The following is a 20,475-nucleotide window of genomic DNA, read 5'->3' on the forward strand; positions in this document are numbered from 1 at the left end:
TACTATGTGAAATTATGAGATTAATGCTAGATTGATTATATAAATGTTATTCTCTATGGTAATATAAATGTGCTATAAGATAGATATTTTTTTCTATGTGGTTGCATGGATAACATAGCAATTTTATATAGTCTAAAAATTTATGTGTTATTTATTCACTATAACACTAGTTTGAGTTCTCTTTTGATATATTATAATAGATAGATAGAAAAATATAGAAAAAGAGACGCAAGCAATGTTTACAGTGAGTAAATAATACGTTTAAACAGGTAATATATTCTTATTTTTAATTGCTTCTCTTATTTGATGGTTTGAGATGGAAACTTTCAGCTTTTATTGATTCTCAAAGAATTTGTTGTTACTATTTAACTGTTCACTTATCATAAAGTGGGATAAACATAGTTGTTGCTGCATTATCGACTAATTTTTGTTATTTTTCTAACAAAACATGCAATTCTTAATCAACAATGTATAAGAAAATAGAGGGAAAAAAAAAAAAACGTAGACCATAGGTTTAAGGGCGTAAAAAAATTAATCTCATTCCTCCAATATATAAACTCCAAGCAAGAGAATTCCACAATATTTATAGCACGTTATACATGTAAAGAATTTTTTTAAAATCCCAAAACAAAATACATGCATGCAAAAGAATGAACCAACATAAATCTTCCAAAATGGAAAAATAATGGCAGAGACTAGAGTGGCTATTGATGAATTAAACTCCAACAAGAAGGAGCTGCTGTACTAATAGAGAAGGTTATTGAATGCAAGTGGACAGACGATGGCATTCTTAAAGATTGTCTTCATCATCATCTTAATTCATTCCCTTTTCATTGTTTAACCATTTAAATATTCTGAATTCCCTATACTTTTCATTTCACTGGTGTTGTACTGTTTCATTTGTGAATTTTTGCCACTCTTATTTCACTACAAGTATAACCTTCCAGACCATGAACATGAGAGTCTCAATCTTTAAAAGGATAGGTTCAGAAAAACAAACAAGGTTTTATTTTACAATGCAATGGTTATGTGACACAGTGACAGTATGTTGACTTGATTTCTCTTGATAAGGTTTTGAATTAGTCCAATTTGTTCATAGCCACCAATCAATATCCCATTAACTAAAGCAAAACTAAATTTATCTGCTAAACTTTAGTTCATGCGCCTGAAATTTATTATCAGATGGTTTGGAAGAATTTTAGAGTGTAACATACACATGAACCGAAATTCAAAAGGTAAATATGATAATGATCAATAAGAAGGACAATAATCAATATTTGTTTTTGGTGACTGGACAATAATCAATACGAAAATGATCAATATTATGATGGCAATGAAGGTGGACTTCCGGTATTCTTCTGGTGCTTCCTTGCAAACTGGAACGGATTGTGTCTATGATTGTCCCTGGTTGCTCAGTTGCATTCTGAAAGAAAGTTTCAACCACAACATACAAATTTTCATATTGAGTAGTCAAAGTTATTCCAAAATTATAAAGTAGATATTCCTTCTCAGGTAATATAAAAATTTTCATGAAATGATTTAAAGTCAGCCATCCGTACCACTTTTATCACCAGGTTTCTTAACCACTTTTCCTCTCTGTCACAATGATTGAATGTTATTGATGCATTAAAAGCAAAACCGTAACTGCAGAAGTTATCTCTTGTTGGCTTCCATGGAAAAGCTATATGAATGATACAAGACAATAATAAGAATGAAGAATAACAATATCGTAAAAAGAGAATGAAGAATAATGTTACGTGAGATAGAAAGAATTACCTGTTGAAGTTGTTGGATTACCAAATCCATCTGTAATCAACTTTAATGGCGGGGATGTGGGAAATTTTGGGCCAAACCTGCGGGTCCTTCATCTCACACCGTTTACCCAAAGGGCTTCCAAAGATGACGAGTCGTAATAGAGAGGCAGGCAGCTTTTCTCCGTTAATGTTCTCCAAATTGTAACATCCATAAATAGACAATTCTTGCAGGGAGTTGAGGTGGGCAAGTCCCTTGCATTCCAACATCTCCACACTTTCAATGCTATCCAGTCTGAGATACTCAAGGGTGGCAGGCAACCAACCTTCCTTTGGGAGAGCCTTCACACTCTCACATTCACCTCCAATAGAAAGATGAGTAAGCCCATGAAATTGCGATGCTACACAGCTGAGTTGTTTCTCGCAGTAGATGATGCTATGATCTCTCAAGCTACGGTGTGGATCCCCTGTAGCACACAAATCTATATCTGGGCAACCAAGTAATGAGAGATATTCTAGCTGAGGTGATGCCACCCATAGCGTCTGCAGGGATTTCAAACTCCCACAATTCTTTATCTCTAAATAACGGAGAGATGAAAGAGAGCGTGACACCACGAGAGACTCCATCTTTTCACACTTGCTGATTTCAACACGGACGAGATTTGGAAAGGAATCCAGCGAGAAGGATGTAACCGAATCACAGCTGTTATGTATCCTTAGTGTATGCAATGAGTGGTGTTGGCCTTCCATTTGGAATTCTAATTTTTTGCAATTCGATATCGTCAGATCTTGTAGTGCTGCAGGAATACTACTGACTGGAAACAATACGCGGGATGAACAGCCTGAGACGGATAAAAATCGTAGGCAAGTGAGTTGGGTGTGCGCAATGGCCTCCATCACCGACTCCGCTTGATGGTTTCCTTTAATTGAAAGCTTATGCAGCAAAGGAGGTAGCTCCCCAATTCTCACTTCATTGCTCCCTTCTATGCATAAACAGGTAATCGCAGGAGCTCTTGGAACACAACAACTGAGCTGCTCGCACTTCCCAATAGTAAGATCTTTCATAGATGGTAGTTGATTTGGCAAATCTCGACTCAACACCGGACAATCCCATATGAAAAGCTTCCTAAGTCGAGGAAATGCATTGAACTCCACCGAACGCCATTCCTCCCAGCAAGACATTGACTGAAATGTAAGAGTTTCAAGCATTGGAAATGGAGTCTCCAGACAAGATTCATCATTTCGGTAAAACTCAGCCCCCACAATAGCCAGCCTTTCAAACATTGAAATTTCCAGGTGCTTCAAAGAGGGCAACTGTCCAAGTGAAGGAAGCATACAACAATTCTTCAAATAACCCGAAAATATACCGCCCAGTGTTATTTGGGTGATGTTGTGGTAAGAACAATGTCCCAACCAATCTGGAAATGTTGTACCCCTGTAACCCCAAATTTCTAGTTCTTTCAAATTACTATGAGGTTGTAACTTTTCAAGTATATCTCTTTCAGTTTGAGAATCAACTGTATTCTCATATTCATCTGGCGACCACTCCAAGAGCAAACATTCAATGCCATCCTTCTCAAACATTCTTGCCTCCAATGCTTCGCTGCTATTGACCACATTTTCCAATTTGTCAATGAAAATTGTTTGGTGTAGATTTGCAAGTGCTCCCAATTCATTAATCTTGTTCCCTTCATGCTTCCCGACAACATACTTTGTTAAAACCTGCAAACTTGTCAATTTGCTCATGCCTTCCGGCATCTTATGCAAACCAGTCCCGCTAATATCAAGGTAACGCAAGTTTGTAAGATCTTTCATGCTAACAGGAAGGGCTTTTAGTTTCCGACATCCAACCAGCTTCAATGTTTGTAAATTGTACAAGTTGCAAAGTGTATCGGGCAATGTCATGATGTAGGTCCAAGACAAATCCAAGTAACGCAAATGAATCAACTCGCCTATTGAATCAGGCAATGACTCAAGAGGAAACCAATTAAATGACAAAGCCCTCAGGTACTTCAACTTTGACAACAAGATACAAGGTGCATTTTCCATGTTAAAAGCAATCTGTGAATTCAAATTGAGTCCAAGAAATGTCCTTGTGTGTTTTACTCGGTCACAAACTCCCAAAAGTTTTGAGATTGGATAATTGCCTTTGGCATTATGTGACAAATGGCGAGTTTTAATATCAACCTCCACTGCATTCTCAAGCTCTTCAGCTCTGAAATAGAATTCTCCACCAAATATCATTGCCAAATCATGCACCAGATCATGCATCACAAACTTGTTTTCACGATTCTTATGAGGTTGGAAAAATGATCTCGCAGTCAATTCATCAAAATATTCATCACCAACTTCTTCTGGAGTCTTTTTTCCTGTTGGTTGCAAAAAATTCTCTGCCATCCATAGTAATATCAAGTCGTCTTTGCTAAATTCATAGTCTTTGGGATACAAAGAACAATAAACAAAGCACTCCTTTAAATACGAAGGAAGATAGTAATAACTGATTCTTAACGCAGGAATAACCTTTATCTTATCATCAGAGAGTTCCCAGATCTCACTCTTCAACAAATAATTCCAATACTTGATATCAGAATTTCCACGCAATAAGCCTCCAAGGGCTTGAGCTGCCAAGGGCAATCCATCACACTTCTTTACGAGATCTTTGCCGACTTTTTTTAAGGTTGGATTCTCCATAGAACCAGTTGAGAGACATGCGTGTTTTGAAAACACTAACCAACAATCTTCCTCAGACAATAAGCTTAGTTCATAAGGTGAAACAGTTTGCACCACAGAAGCCGCTCTTTTACTTCTAGTTGTTATGAGAATTTTACTTCCCTTAACCCCTTTTTGAAATGGTTTTAGAAGTTTATTCCAATCATCATAACTTTCACTCCATACATCGTCCAAGACAACAAAGAACTTCTTCCTTGACAACTTTTCTTTTAAATCATGCTGAAGCAAATTCAAATCTGTCAAGCTGCAAAAACTTTTAGTTATTGCCTCGATTATAGTCTTGGTGACCTTGAAAACATCAAACTCTTCTGACACACAAATCCAAGCTTGAAAATCAAAATTCTCCTTTACTTTGCCATCCTGGTAAACCAATTGCGCCAAAGTAGTCTTTCCTATCCCACCCATGCCCACAATGGGAATCACAGATACATCACTATGACCACCTGTATCATCACCATCATCATCCAACAACAGTTTTACTATGGCCTCCTTGTCTTCTTCCCTGCCACATACATCAGATGTTTCAACTAGAGATGTAGTGATCCTCCATGACATGTTCTCCTTAGGAATCTCTCTCAGACCAAGAGTGTCTTTTTGATTCACAAGAGACTCTATCCTATTAATGACTTCCTCCATCCTCTTTGCTACATCCCGATCTTGCAAATTAAGAACACTAGAGAAACCAGAGAAGAAGGTACCTGGATCCTTCTGAGTGGCAGCTTTGGTGAAGACTTCATCGAGCAAGTCATCAGCAAGATACATGGCATTTTTGAGACTATCAAGCCAGTTCTTGACAGCTCTCTCCTTGATCTGCTTCTGCTCAGCATCGATGAGAAAGGCTTGAACAGCATAGAGATTAGTCTTCAACCTTTCAATCAGGTTCTGAGTAAGCTTCTTCCCTTTGATCCAGTTAACAACTTCAGGGGAGGACATCCTGTCGAAAACAACACTAAGAACGGAAGACAAAACAGCTTCTGCAGCCATTTTTCTGAAGAGAAGTGATCAGATCTGAAGCAACAAATGGTAAGCAAGGGGTTGACTTGGTTGACTGGTTGCAGTAGTTTGTGGTAGTGGCTTATCTGTGATCTGTGTTGAGGAGTTAAATGTGTTGGGGGTTGAATATTTTTGTAATTAATTAAAATGACTTCATGCTATTATTGGTCTTGGAGGGATTGTTCACATGGCATCCTGTATAGTTTTGAGGGCAATTTATCTAAATAAATAAATTTAGTTAAAGCTTTACTCAAATACACAAAACAGATTTTAGTTACGTTTTTGTGCAATTTCCACTTTATGTAAACCGTGGTAAGTTACCATGGTTTCTGATTATAACGTAAACCGTGGCAAGCTACTACGGATTATGTTTTTTTTGTTTTGTGTGTAAACCGTGGCAAGCTACCACGGTTTACAAAGAGAGAAATATAACCATAAACCGTGGCAAGCTCCCACGGTTTATGAAGAATGCGAGCTGCACGTAAACCGCTATGGCTTACCACGGTTTACGTGTGAGTGGCTATAAATACATAATCCGCTGAAGCTTCTCACGGATCATTTGTGACACAAAGCAAAATTTGGGGGTTGTTGGTTTGAGAGAATCTGTGGAAAGTAAAGAAGGTTGGAAAGAGGTTTAGTTGGTGGAGCATGGAGGATGAGGATCGCTTGTACCGATTAAATGGCGTCGCTCACGTGGCTGGATACATCGACGCCGAGGTTAGTTATTTTTATTATTATTAATATTCTTATTATTACTATTTATATAAATATTGATATTATTATGGTTATTGTTAGTAAAATTATTTTTTTACATTTAATTTTTGTTGTTATTGTGAGTGCATAGTTTTAGTAGTGTCATTGTTATTATCATTATTGTTGTCCTCGTTTCTGATAATGGTAGTTATTATTGTTACTCTTAGATTTTGTTAGAATTGGACCGCTTATTATTATAATCACTGTTATTGCTATAATTAGGGAATTAAGAAAAACAATGTGAGGCTTGTAATAATTTTTTATAAATTACATCTGATGTTATTAGTAATGGTTGTATGTTGAGAGATTTTGTTGCCCACATTTTGCAGCCTGCTAGGGTGATTAGCGGCGTTAGGAGACAACAGAATATGCCCTTACACGACCGGATTATACCCTACCTAGAGACGGCGGGCTTGTATCATTTGGCTAGGCTGAACAGCCAGTGGTTCTGGGTTGATGAGCCTCTCCTTAGCGTATTTATTGAGCGGTGGCGTCCTGAGACGCACACCTTCCATATGCCCTTTGGTGAGTGCAGTATTACTTTGCAAGATGTGGCATATCAACTGGGTTTGCCGATCGATGGTGAGCCCGTCAGCGGATGCTTGACTGAGTTTGAGAATCTGATGGAGCAGGGTAGACCAGCATGGATATTGTTTCGCGAGTTGTTTGGGGAGTTACCTCCACAGAATAAAGTCAAGCAGATGACAGTGTGCTACACATGGTTCCATGAGAGGTTCCGGGTTCTCCCAGTAGATGCTACTGATGAGACCGTGAGTATATACGCACGTGCTTATATTATGATGCTATTGTCGTCTCAGCTGTTTGCAGACAAAAATGCAAACCGGGTCCACCTTCGTTGGTTGCCTTATTTGGCATCGTTGGACGACTTGGGCAGATATAGCTGGGGTTCGGCTGCACTGGCCGGGTTGTATAGATGTCTTTGTCGTGGGACGAACAAAAACGTTGTTAACTTGGCCGGGCCGTTACAGCTTCTACAGTCTTGGATTTTCTGGAGGTTTCCCACGTTGAGGCCTAGTGGGTTTGATGTATTCGGGTTTCCACTTGCCTCCAGGTACGGTTTATTATTTTCGCTTCACAAGTTATTCAACATCATGTGTTATTTCTAGTTATGACATGATTTCAATTAAAATTGTAGGTGGGCTACGTTTATGCCGAGGAACGATTCAGGGGATCAGAGATTAGTGTCTGCACGCCTTTCGTTGGATCGATTGCGTGTCCACGATGTGAGTCATTTAGTTATTGCTTTTAGTTTCAGTGGTTTATGTTAAGTGTCGTGCTCTGACGAAATTGTTACTATTTCGATACAGTTTGTGTGGGAGCCTTATTCTTCTGCCGAGGTTGGTGCTGTTATTCACCCGGAGATACTAGCCGACGAGCACCGTAGGCTATGGACGGCCATCACTAGCCTGATATATTTTGCTGCGATTGAGTGGTGTAACAACCCTGATTTTCGAGTACGCGAGATCTTTTCTAAAGGCACGGATTTCTCCGGAAGATCAGTAAAGGGAGCAACTTTTCTATATCAACAAGTATATCGATCCTCATTGTCATTATGTCATCCTTAAGCTATAACCTCCTCTAAGGCAAGCTCGATAATGCAATCGCGAAGAACTTAGTTTTTGAACCGTATCGGTTGGCAGTTTTGATTCTGACTTTCGTAAATAGTCTCTGTTTGACGAACCTGACTCGATTCATGAGAGGAGAGAGATAATAGTATAATATTATCATTATATTAGTATTAAAAAATGCTTGAATGATATTATAAGGTTACCTGGTCTGTTTTTGTTAAAAACAGAAAATCGGTTTAACCGGATTTACGGTTTACTGGTGCAGCTTAGCACCAACACTCTCTGATGAATTTAGCAATGCTAAGGCTCATTATACATGTTCTATTCTAATAATAAATATGTTACTAGTGTCATTTATGCTAGTAGCTCAGAAAATATTTTTTAGAGATGTTTTCACAAATGTTCCGATACATCTAGTTTTAGTAGTTGTACACTAGAGATATTTTAATATTATTTTAATCCACCTTCAAGCCAACCAATCACAACTCTCCTTACACCCCCAAGACACTCCAAGGCTGGTCATTTACTCCCTTTGGCCGAAAATGTGAAGAGAGAAAAGAGAGAAACTTTCATGACCCTTTAATCTTCAAAGTTTGATTTCTGCTGAACTAAAACTCAAATCAAAACTCCGATTTCACCAAAATGATCCTCTCTTCTTCCTCTACATAACCATGTGACTTATCAAGGCTGGAAATAAGGTGAGATGGCTGTCTCCCTCCCTCTTCAATTCGGTTTTCAAGGAAAACCATGTAAACATGTGTTTTCTTGATGTTTTTCCTTAGGAATCATGCTTAACTTGACTTGAGCGCCAAGAAACATGAATTTCCAGCAAGTCTAAGGTGAGATATCTCTTCCTAACATGCTGAGTGAGATTTGGTCAGTTGAGAGTTTTTGGATTTAAAGTTGTTCTTGATGTGATTTAGGAGGAAAAAGTGCTTAAGGACCACCTAAAAGTTTAACCGAATTAGGAGCAGCAAAACCAGGTAGGGTTTGGTAAAATTAATCTTGATTGATTGTGTTTGAGATGTGTGATTAGGATATGGTTTGGTTATACTTGAAATTGATTGCTTATATGAGTTATTCTTGGTGAAAGTTTGTTGAAATTTTGATGAAATTTGGTGATATTCAAGCTATGAATGTTGTTCTTGAGGGCTGCTGGAAAACGAAACCCTAGGCCCTAAATTGGGGTTCAATTTGTGTTAAAATCATGTAGAAAATATGGGGTTTTAGTGGCTGCTAATTTATTATGAATTATGGTAAAAATCGGTTGCTGAAAAGACTGAAAAACGGGTAAAAACAGAGAAAGAATTTGAAGAATTTACGAAGAACACGAAGAACACTTTGAGTGTGGTGAAGAACAATGAAGAACACCTTTTTGATTCATAAAAGGTCAAGGAATTAATTAATTTGGTGTTTGGGGGGTTATTTGGTAATTTTTGAAAGTTAGGGTGGTTAAAGTAGAAATATTAAAAGTTACCGGGGTAAAAAGTTAATTTTAAAGGTTAAAAGGTAAAGCCAAGGTAATTTTCGAAAATTTAATAATAAAATAATAAATAATAATAAAATATTAAATAATAATATTTAATTAAAAATAATATTTTAATAAAAATAATAAAATAATGCGAAAAAGGCAGTTTCTGTAAAAGTTTTAGAAAGACAACTTCAAGTGCAGAATCTCATAATTACCTTCATAAAACACTTAGGGAGTGGTAAGAACATATTAGTGAGGCAAAGATAAAAGAAAGATAAAAAGTTAAAGGAAAGATAAAAACCAAAGAAAAGTCTGTAAAGTTTTAATAACAGAAGAACAGACAGAGACTAGCGAACGAACTAGGGCAACATAGTTAGTCCTTGAGTTCCGACTAGGATTAGGTATTATATGAAAAGTTAAACTGTTTCAATATAGACTTAATGAACCTATACTTGGGACAGGCTAACTATTCATACCGAAATTTACATAAGCTTTAAATACATACGTTAAGCAGAGAAATCAGAGTAGAGTAGAGAAACATAGAGAACAGAGTAATCAGAGTAAAGTAAAGAGATAAAGAGAAAAAGAGTAATACAGATACAGAGAAAAGAGTAATCAGAGAAAAGTAAAGAGATACAGAGAAAAGAGAAACCAGAACAGAGTAAAGAGATATAAGGTTAAAAGAGTAATATGATAAAGAGAATAGAGAACAAGTAAAGGGCCTATTGAAAGGTCATTTGTTGCTTGAGGCAACCCAAGAGATGTGTTTATTCATTTGTTGCGTTATGGCAACTCCTGAGATATTTGTGTGATGATCTGCTGCGTGAAGGCAGTCAGATAGATGGTGGTGTGACCACTGAGAACGCTTTCCTGCGGTACAGATTTATATTTTGATTATGTAAGGCAAAGGGGTTATTTCCTGCTACAGAAGTACCGTGACCACCTGTTCCATTTCTGTAGTGGCAGAGGGGTTATTTCCTGTATACAGAAGGTGTGTCGGCGTACATCCCTGCAGTGGCAGATGTGTTATTTCCTGCGTGCAGTGGACCCTGTGGTGGCAGAGGGGTTATTTCCTGTACACAGGGGTATAGCCAATAGGAAAGCCTTATCCAGACAGAGGTTGCTGGATAACGTCGGGAGTGGGTTAGTAACCGACAGATGAGCTCATTACCTGCACTAGGGCTAGACATGCATCATTCTCTGTTGCATTCTTTTCTGTGTGTGATCTATTTCTTTGTGTCTGTCTGCTTGTATGCTATTTCTATGTTTTATTTTCTTGTATTCTTTTGTTTGTGTTCTGCTTTCTATTGTCTCTACTTTCTCTTTCTGTCTTTATCTTTTGTTTATTGCTTCGCTATATTATGTTATTCGTCTGCTAATCGACCCCAAATAAATGAACGTAACTAATAACCCCGACCCTACTAAGAACTCCCCAGTTCTTACCCCTTCTCTCTCCCTTCCCCTTTCAGATGGATGTAAGAATACCTTACCGTAATTCGTTGATGATGGTTCTGCAAAGAAGATTCTGCTATAGATAGTCTTCTGAGCCTAGGGTGAATATCGTTCTCTGATTATAAGTATATACTGTGAGACCAGCCAACATCTGCACCCCGTTCGTATGTACACTTTAACCTAAATCCTGTGTACGAGATTCCTATTATGTGGCTACTTCATGAGGTACCAGAGAGACGTCCTGTGGAAAAGTCTGATCGTGCAGAGGAGTAGCAGATGATGTTCTATCTTCTGATGACGTTCCACCTGACTTGAATTTTGAAGACTTAGAACGTACTTTCCCTCGCTTTAGTAGTTTAGAGGGACTAGGTGAGTATAGAGTTTAGGCTAGCCTGGGTGCCAGCTTAGAGACCTCTTAAACAGGTCAGGACCTGGGATGTTATATGTATGTATATGTATATAGTTATTATCTAGCTATATCTAGGGGTGTTCTAACTAAAGGTCTATACTCTAACAAAGGCTGGATAAATGAATGTTGCTAGCTACTCGTGATGTATTTATGTGTGGTTGTCTATAACTGTTTTATCTGTTATTACTTGTGAATTGATTATGAGTGATTCCGTCTATTAATTCAAACGTTTCAAAAAAAAATATACCTCGCAAATTAACTACGCTTTTAACAACGAATCAGGCTCATATAATAAATAATAGATAATAATTAGGAAGACAAATTGGTAGCGCTCAGTTTCCTGTATGATCTAGACATATTGAAAATTGGGTCGTTAAATTGGGTCGTTACAAGTGGTATCAGGTCAACCGGGTTATACCGCAGTTTGGCGGTCTTCAGCATCTCCCTGAGCCAGCTCTGAACATAGATTGACTACATGCAAAGGATGGCAGGGGTGGGGACAGGTGGTTCCCCACCTATTATCGGGAGTGGCATCAGCATTGGGAGAACCGGCTTCATTCAGTCATCTAGGTCGATCGAGTCCTTGATCCCGGTCCATCATCAGACTAACTGGAGTGGTGGTGCCGTGTGGCGCACAGATTCCTATCCCCAGATGTTGCATTTCAGGATCCTAGGCCGATTGTGTTGACTGAGGAGGCTCGTCACAGTGGGTCGTCGCAAGCACCTCCTAGAGTACACGTTTACGACAGACCAGATAACAGGCGAGCCGACCGGCGTCGGCGTATAGGCACCCGTACCACAGATGGAGAGTGGCGAGAGCTGACTGACCATTTAGAGGAGGACATCCCTAGAGCTGATCATGGAGATGCGGCGGATTTTCGTGTTCCTCGACGTAGAGGCAGACGACAGGCAGGGCGGGACGGCCGTGGAGGGGCTCGAGGTAGAGCACCTTCCGTTGATGATCAGGGCACTCAGCATGGTGTTGGTGAGGATGTAGTTGGTTCAGCCTCAGCTATGGATCAGCCGACCTACGATGTGGGTAGTAGCTCTCAGCTCTTTGGGAATGTCACCCCAGATGCGTTTGCTGGGTATACCACCGCGGCTGTTGAGATGGACATCGATGATTCTGTTACTGAGTCAGAGTTTCATAGGGATATAGCAGACATGCTCATGGATGATTATGGGACCCATTATAGGCCACAGATGCCTGACGACCAGCCCCACTTTGCTGATCCGCAGCCATAGACTTACGATGTTCTTCCTCAGTTGGCCGTTGACCTCAACGAGCCTGCAGCATCTCCGACTGACCCATGGATCCCATTAGGAGGGACCCCAGCCTCAGCATTTAGCGGCGTTCCCGCACAGCCATCAGGACCAGCGGCAGAGTAGAGACCTAGGAGGGTGAGGCGTCCTCCATTGTGTGGCACCGGAGGTCACCTGCTCGGTCAGTTCGACGATGATGACAACGACACCATTGAGGATTCTGATTAGTTATGTCATATTGTCATGTCCGGTCCCTATATTAGTTTATGTTCTTCGCATGCTATTTAGCCTTATGTATTTCAGACTTCTGTAATTTATTATCTGCCATGTATTTGATAGTTAAAAAGGTTTGAGAATTGTCTAATATGTTATCTGCTAGGGGTGGCAAAACGGGTCGAGCCCGTCGGGCCGATCCGCTAAACCCACTAAAAAGGCGGGTCGGGCTAGGATTTGGAGCCCGCCAAGTTAAAAAAACCCGCCAAACCCGCACCGCCAAATTGGCGGATTTTGGCGGGGCAGGCCACCGGGCCGAAGATTTTTATTTTTCTTTTTTTTATTAAATAAAAGAGTGATTACTATTATAAAATTAATGATTATAGAATTTTTAAACACTTTTTTTCATTTTTTGTTTTTATTCTTCTTTTAGTTATTATCTTTATTTATTTTATTTTATAATTTTGTATGTATGTTCAAATTATGTCACTTATTTTTTAAAATAAAAATGATTCTATTGACAAATATTATTTTGAACAATTTTATTGAAGTTAAAAAATTTTTAAAAATAGTAAAAAAATTATATTATAATTTGACTATTTTTTATTTGTATTTGATTTTTTAATTATTATTTTTGGTTAATTTTAATGAATTTTATTTTTCAAAAAAAAAAAAAGAGTCAAGCGGGCTAACCCGCCAACCCGCCAATCCGCCATAAAGTGGGGCAGGCTAGCATTTTGAACCCATTTTAGTTGGCGGGGCGGGCCGATCCGCCCCGTTTATGATGCGGGTTGGGGCGGGGCGGCCCACTTTGCTACCCCTATTATCTGCTATGTATTTGATAGTTTAAGCGGTTTGAGCTTCTATTATATACATGTATTCTGTCACAATTATCATGCGCAGTCTAAATGATACCACATTGATGCAATAAAACACTTTAACATAAATGGTTTAGGATTAAAATTCGCATTCTTCATAAACCGTGGGAGCTTGCCACGGTTTATGGTTATATTTCTCTCTTTGTAAACCGTGGGAGCTTGCCACGGTTTACACACACAAAAAAAAAAGCATAATCCGTAGTAGCTTGCCACGGTTTACGTTATAATCAGAAACCGTGGTAGCTTACCACAGTTTACATGAAGTGAAAATTGCACAAAAACGTAAATGAAATCTATTTTGTGTATTTGAGTAAAGATTTCACCAAATTTATTTATTTAGGTAAATTGCCCTAGTTTTAATGTATTCACATGTCATATTAATCTTTTGTAAGAAAAGATTAATTTGTTTTAAAATAATATGTTTTAATAAAATTTATTTGTGTAATAGGTATATTAATATTTCATTATAACTATTAGATAAAACAAAATATCTTACGAAAATAATTTTAAACGACTTTTAAAATAATAAAAAATTATTAGAATTTTAAGTGTCTTATTTATAATTTGTAGAAGAATAATTTGAGTATATAATTATATATTAAAAATATTAATTGTATAATTTTTGTTATCATATATGTTAACAATTTTTAGTACATATATGAAATACAGGTAATAACATAAATATGGACACAATATATATATATATATATATATATATATATATATATATATATATATATATATATATATATATATATATATATATATTATCATATTTTTTAGATAAATTATAATAATATTTTAATATTTTATTAATATTAAATAAAATATATTTTTTAATAATTTTTAATATTTTTTAATGATATAAAATATTTAAAATATTTTTTAATTTTAATTATAAAATTTATGATAAAAGATTAGGGGCATTTCGATAAAAATGTTTAAAATATTTTTTTAAAGATTTTTTTATTAATTAAAATTTTATATATATAATCGTTAAAATATATTATTTTTGTCGAAATTAGATGAGACAAATTAATGTACATCATTAAATCAGATTCACTTTCTTATAACTCAATTATGGATTACTAAATTTAGTTCTTTTTATAAATTAGTGTATGTATATATGTTTGTGTAATTTTGTAATTTTAGTTTTGAGGTAAGCTCCAAAGTAATCATTAAAATTGACCATATATATTAAAATAAAAAATCTAAATTATAATAACTAGTATATGAAGCCGTGCTGATCACGGAAAAATTTATAAAAATAAAAAAAGTTATATGCTTTGATATTTAAAACAAAAGTATAAAATAATTATTATTTTAAGAAATTTATAAAATTATTATCAAAATCAAAGTTTAACTTAAAAAAGTGAGTAATAATTATTTTATATTTTTTAAGGTAAAATAATTATACACTGATATAGAATTTAAAATAAAATTAAAATGTTTACATTAGAATACTATTTTTTCAAAGACTTCTCTATAAACAACATTGATGATTGAATTTGCAGACATTCCTACGTGATTCATAAGTAAAACTATTAAACATCTCTTACTCTTAACTCTTGAAAGTGTCACATATAGTTGGCCATGTGTAAAAACTGGTATGGGCAACTACAATCCAACATGAGTTAAAGTTTATCCCTAAGACTTATTAATTATCATGGCAAATGATACTATTATGGGAAACTGTCTTCGTTGGAATCTAACTGGGACGGTTTCATTTGTTGGTACTATATTCATTCTTGGAATCAAAGCAATATGACAAACATTGTTACCCATTAAGACTTCACATTCTATGACATAATTTTCAAGCTTCCTAACTTGTAGCCTTGTACCATTACAAAGACCACTGGATTGGTCAATATTCCTCAGTAACATCACCGGAACACTAACCTTGAGTATTAATTTATGTGGAGGCAAACTAGAGCAATTTATGCTATTTAGTAATTCAAGACCATAGAGATCTAGTTGACTCTCCGTATTTCCTTCATCCATACAAATGGAATCCGAACTAAGATATAATTTTTTTCCTCCAGGAATGATAGCCATCAGATGGTTGTTGACCTCTTCAACGATGTCTAGTATGGGAGCCAGTATAGTTCTTGCTTTGAAAAAATCCTTTGAGGACATGTTTTCCAAAATATTTGATAAGAAAAATGAACCAACTCATCAAATGTCTGGTCCAAAGAAGGAATAACAATATCTCCTGGAAGACATATCTCAGATTCACCACCCATATTGTCACCTATTAGACCATCACCAACTTTCAATAACCACTCACCAAATTGCTCTGTCTCATCTTGATCTGAAGCAGTCGTCCTTATAGAGAGTCTCATATTTTTTGTTAGTTTGAGCACCTGACAAAACTTCCAAAGGGAAGACAAATTCACGGTTGAATGAACGATATCTTGTCTCGATCCTCGTAGAATGACAAGAAGAATTTGTCTAAAGTCTCCACCTAATACAACCACTTTTTCTCCAAAGGGCAAATCTTTGCTATATGTTGGAGAACACCTCATGATATCACCCAAGCATTTATCAAGCGCTTCCTAGTAGTACCTACTAACCATTGGAGCCTCATCCCAAATTATAAGTTTGGCTTTCAACAGTAACATTGCTTGAGGGGAACCAGGTTTGATGTTACATACAGAATCCTCAGTTATATTCAGTGGTATTTTGAACCTTGAGTGTGCCGTTCTTCCATTGGGAAGAAGTAAAGATGCAATATCACTCAAAGCAACATTTAACACTATATCACCCCTTGAGTGAATCTCAGTAGACATAAGGTTCCAGAGAAATATTTTTTCAGTACCCCCATCACAATACACAAAGAAAAAACCCCCCATTCATCATAATACACAGCTGTAACAATTTTATCGAATGCATATCTCTACTCAGGTGTTGCGATGGCTAACATGTCTGAGGAATTTTTCTTTAAATCATCCCTGTTAAAGTTTAGCTCTTCCCTAATAACCCTTTCGGTTAACAAAGAACTATCAACTTCAGTTGCTAAAGGCATAGGAGGATAGTCTTTCAAGGTTTTACCATATGAATGTAAAATCTTGTCTATTTCCATTAAGCACAACTGCTTAATCTCATCATCTGACATTGTTAACTCTGCATATTATACGATACTTTAAAAATTCAATCAAACTAAAAATGATCAATAAGGAAGAACTTTTATCATTGTAATTAATAAAAACTCACCCCTCATGTTCATCACGACTCTCTGTCGATACAAAATATCATCTGAGAGTTCATGCCAACATCTATCCCAAACATGTTCTGGTCTTGAGATATTGTTGGATGTTAATAGAATGACAAATAACCTCCTAACATATGATCCTGAGGCCCATGAGCTTGCTTCCTTAATTGCATCAATGAATTCTTTGTCATCTTGCAAGAGTCCAAGGGCGAAGCATGTATCTCTATACGTAGCATAAATTGTTCCTCCTACTGTTCTTATATCTCGAAAACTCATACATCCTCTTTGAGTATTCAAGAGAAGTCGTTGGTAATATTCTTCGGTATTTGCTGCAAAAAACTTGGTTAAAATCCCACTTTTAAGTTGTTAAATGGATTAAGCTACGCTATTTTAATTATTATGTAGCTACACATCCGCATAAGAATAATTTTCCTAAAAAATATAGAAAAATAAAAAATTGTATAATTTACAAATTATAACTGTTGAAAGTTATTTGAACATTATTTTCTATTGTAGATAAATTGAATAAAATGGACGTGGGGTACAGGCTGTTAAGATTTTAAATTTAAATCATTAAATAAGTAAGATCAAAATTGAATATAAACTCGTCATTACCTGCGGGTACATGAGTCAACCTTCCAATTGCGAAGCCTTTCTTTCGAGGAAACCACTTTGAAGAATCGTCCTTCCAAACAAACTTGGTTGCAAACTCAGCATAAATCAGACTTCGAGCATATGGATATGACATGTTCGTCGCCATCCATCCCAAAAACATGGACTTATGAGATATTGCTCTTTCGACGATATCATTCACATTAGAAGTTTTACCATAAACCACAGGTTGCTCATCCTCCAAATGAAATGAAAGTCTAATCACAAACGGTTTTTTCTCTTGGATTTCATATCCAAATAGACGCCAGACTACCTCACATGCTGAAATGTACCTACAATCGTAGTAATTCCTAATTTCGTCAACAACTTGTGTGGCTTTTGACGGATCACCAGTATTGTATAGAGTAGCTGTTACGCGGTCATTATCCTTGTGTACATACTTAAACAGATACTTAATAGAACTTGTTCGGCATGTGTATTCTACATTTATGTGGCACTCGAACTTGAGCAACAATTCTGGATTATACGAAACAATGAACTTATTGTCTAGTACACATTCCCTTTTCTTCACTGTTCGACCGTTATCAGTACGCCTATATTTGGGAAATTCGGTCTCATTAATGAGTGTTCGCTGTCTAAACTCTTTAGGATAGAACTTTGAACAGGATCCATTCTTCATGCAAGGTGAATTCTTGTTGTACAGACCACATGGACCATGTACCATGTAATTTTGAATAGCTCCATGTAGATTTGGCCTTTCATTTTCATCAGGAATCCCAACTGTTATATGTTTGTCTATGTCATCTGGTGTTTGTAGCTTGAACTCGTTACTCATGAATAAAAGGATATGTGCATGCAGAAGCCCTCTTTTTTGAAACTCTACAGTGCAAACGTCTGAAAATTGAAAAAAATAAATGAGCAAAGCATTACAACATAAGATTTTAATAAAGCGTTGCATAAACACAGACTTACATCCCAAAATTTTGCCAAAGATTTTTTCCTCTTTTAGGTCATCAATCAAACCATCAAGCTTGATCTTGAAAACTCGACATAATATATCAAGACGGTCTTCTGCCTTCAATCCAATGGAAGTCGCTTCTCTTTTTATCTCATCCCATTCAGGGTTACAAGTCATGGTGATAAAATAGTTAGGATATCCTGCATATCTGCAAATTACAAATGCATCTTTATAATTATTCATCATATACCTAGGTCCACCGGTAAAAATACTGGAAAGAATGATTCTTTTGCCAAGCCTTGCAGCATCTACATCCCCGTTTATAAGACTTTCATATAGACATTTGTATTTATCAACCCTTAACTATGGTTGTTTACACCTAAAGAATTTTTACTTCTCTGATTCCACCATTGTGTAGGCATCTACCATAAACTGTTGGAATAATCTCTTTGATATCGGAATTAATGGAGATTCACCCATCCTTTTTTGTAGTAAAAAAGCAAAGAATTGTCGTAAAGTGATTGTTTTGTTTTTCTTTGTAGGCCTAGCGGATATAGAATCTGATGTTGCAATACGCAAATGAAATCTATCCTCCTTATAAAAAAACAATAATGGATATTGCAAGGCTAAATAAGATGGATGAAAAACATCAATCCGTTGGAGCTTTCTAGATTGACTTTATATAATAATATCTCTATCTTTGCTAAATTGTTCGACATCACCAACAATCAATGCAGCCACTTCAGATGCAGATGGCAAGTTGTATGTCCTGCCATCTGTAGCCCTTTTACTAATCAACTTAAGTTTTATGTTTGTGTAATTTTCCTATTGGTACCTATCTCTTGCATAGTGAAAACTCTTTGCCAAACTATTATATTTATCTAGCATGTTTCTTAATATTGTCACAATTTTTCTATCCCGCTCATTTATAGCTTTATTGGAACTACAAAAAAAAAATTTATGTTATTTTCTCTCACAAATAAGAAATAACTGAAAAATTTGACTGGTTGCATGAAAATTACCGAAGTGTGCCTATTCAATTATCAATCTCATTTTCTGTGTCACAGATATATAGCTGGGCAAATGTTGGTCGCAAACTATCAGAAGGAAGTAAGCTACCAATGCTATGGTAGTTTTGACCCCTAAGCTTAAAAATTGGAGGAGCAGTCCCATTGTTCACCCTACGGTCAATTTTTTTGGCCATTGATGTAAAACAAAACATTAAATTAAATGTCCTTATATTTTTTAGGAAATGAATAATTCTTTGATCTCTTCCAGTATGAAGCTGAATGAGCTCATCAGGAGACACAGAAAGTAGAGAAAACCTGATCTTTCTTTCCATACAACATAACGTAAATTTTGGTTGGGGCAACTGTTTGGATTTAGCAAGCCTTTCTCCAGACCACATCCATGCTTTACAGTGTTGACATTGATAAATATGATTTTCTATATTTCAGACATCTGCCGAATGAACTCCCTTTAGATACTCAGTTGTCATACCGATGCAATTTAGTCCATGATGTACACAAATATGCAAATAAACGTACAGATAAAATTTTTATATACCGTCTAAGGTTTCTAAGGATGGTATAAAATTATCTTCCATATCCACATCCAACATTGAATCATCATAACCATTCAAACCTATAATAAATAAAAATTATAAAAAATGCAAACATATATGTTGATGTATTACTAATAATTCATATCTCTTGCAAACTACAAACTTAAATTCTTGATATAATGAGAAATTACCTTCATCATCAACAAAAAGGTCAACATTTTGGCCACTTTGTGTGTCACCGCTTGGTGGGTGCGTCTTAACAGTCGATAAATTTACATCTTCATAAAGGTGTGCCAAATTAATAGCCACCGAAGCAACAATAGAGGAAGATTGTCTTTTTTGTACCTCAAGTATAGTAGAACTTCTTTACAAAAAGTTTAATTTTATTCAATTAAATGTTAGACACTATAGGAAAGAAAAGAATATAATAATGATGATCATCTTTTCTAAATTATTTTTCTGTTAGGCACGATCTGTGGGAATCGCAGTGTGATGGAAACTGATTTTGCGGAACGACTTCCGTTAGATTATTGGCGGGTCCTTGTACACTGAAGTATGCTAGAATTGTAATAAATCTATGTTATATAAATAATTTCTGATGAAGTATACTTTTTGTTAAATATTGGAG

The 20,475-nt window shown here is 36.2% G+C and overlaps 2 protein-coding genes and 1 long non-coding RNA gene across 3 annotated transcripts; 2 read left to right on the top strand and 1 right to left on the bottom strand.

Annotated features, from left to right (window-relative positions):
- Nucleotides 1–1,137: 1,137 nt before the first annotated feature.
- LOC112718007 (putative disease resistance RPP13-like protein 1) lies at nucleotides 1,138–5,669 on the bottom strand. Its single transcript, XM_025769921.3, has 3 exons — nucleotides 1,777–5,669; nucleotides 1,560–1,681; nucleotides 1,138–1,423 (listed from the first exon to the last, which is right to left on the bottom strand). The coding sequence occupies exon 1, from the start codon at nucleotides 5,463–5,465 to the stop codon at nucleotides 1,794–1,796; it is 3,672 nt and encodes a 1,223-aa protein (XP_025625706.1). The 5' UTR covers nucleotides 5,466–5,669; the 3' UTR covers nucleotides 1,138–1,423; nucleotides 1,560–1,681; nucleotides 1,777–1,793.
- A 453-nt stretch (nucleotides 5,670–6,122) lies between these two features.
- On the top strand, nucleotides 6,123–7,820 carry LOC140175778 (serine/threonine-protein phosphatase 7 long form homolog). Its single transcript, XM_072204335.1, has 5 exons — nucleotides 6,123–6,191; nucleotides 6,557–7,299; nucleotides 7,384–7,471; nucleotides 7,556–7,702; nucleotides 7,815–7,820. Exons 1-5 carry the CDS (start codon nucleotides 6,123–6,125, stop codon nucleotides 7,818–7,820), a joined length of 1,053 nt encoding a protein of 350 aa, XP_072060436.1.
- Nucleotides 7,821–8,343: 523 nt separating this feature from the next.
- LOC140175909 (uncharacterized) lies at nucleotides 8,344–19,698 on the top strand. The gene is made up of 4 exons (XR_011866954.1): nucleotides 8,344–8,514; nucleotides 8,599–8,655; nucleotides 8,740–8,799; nucleotides 19,351–19,698. It is a non-coding gene; the product is annotated as an uncharacterized lncRNA (long non-coding RNA).
- Nucleotides 19,699–20,475: the final 777 nt, after the last annotated feature.

The sequence above is a fragment of the Arachis hypogaea genome, chromosome 10 (assembly GCF_003086295.3).
Source record: "Arachis hypogaea cultivar Tifrunner chromosome 10, arahy.Tifrunner.gnm2.J5K5, whole genome shotgun sequence".
NCBI classification, from domain to species: Eukaryota; Viridiplantae; Streptophyta; class Magnoliopsida; order Fabales; family Fabaceae; genus Arachis; species Arachis hypogaea.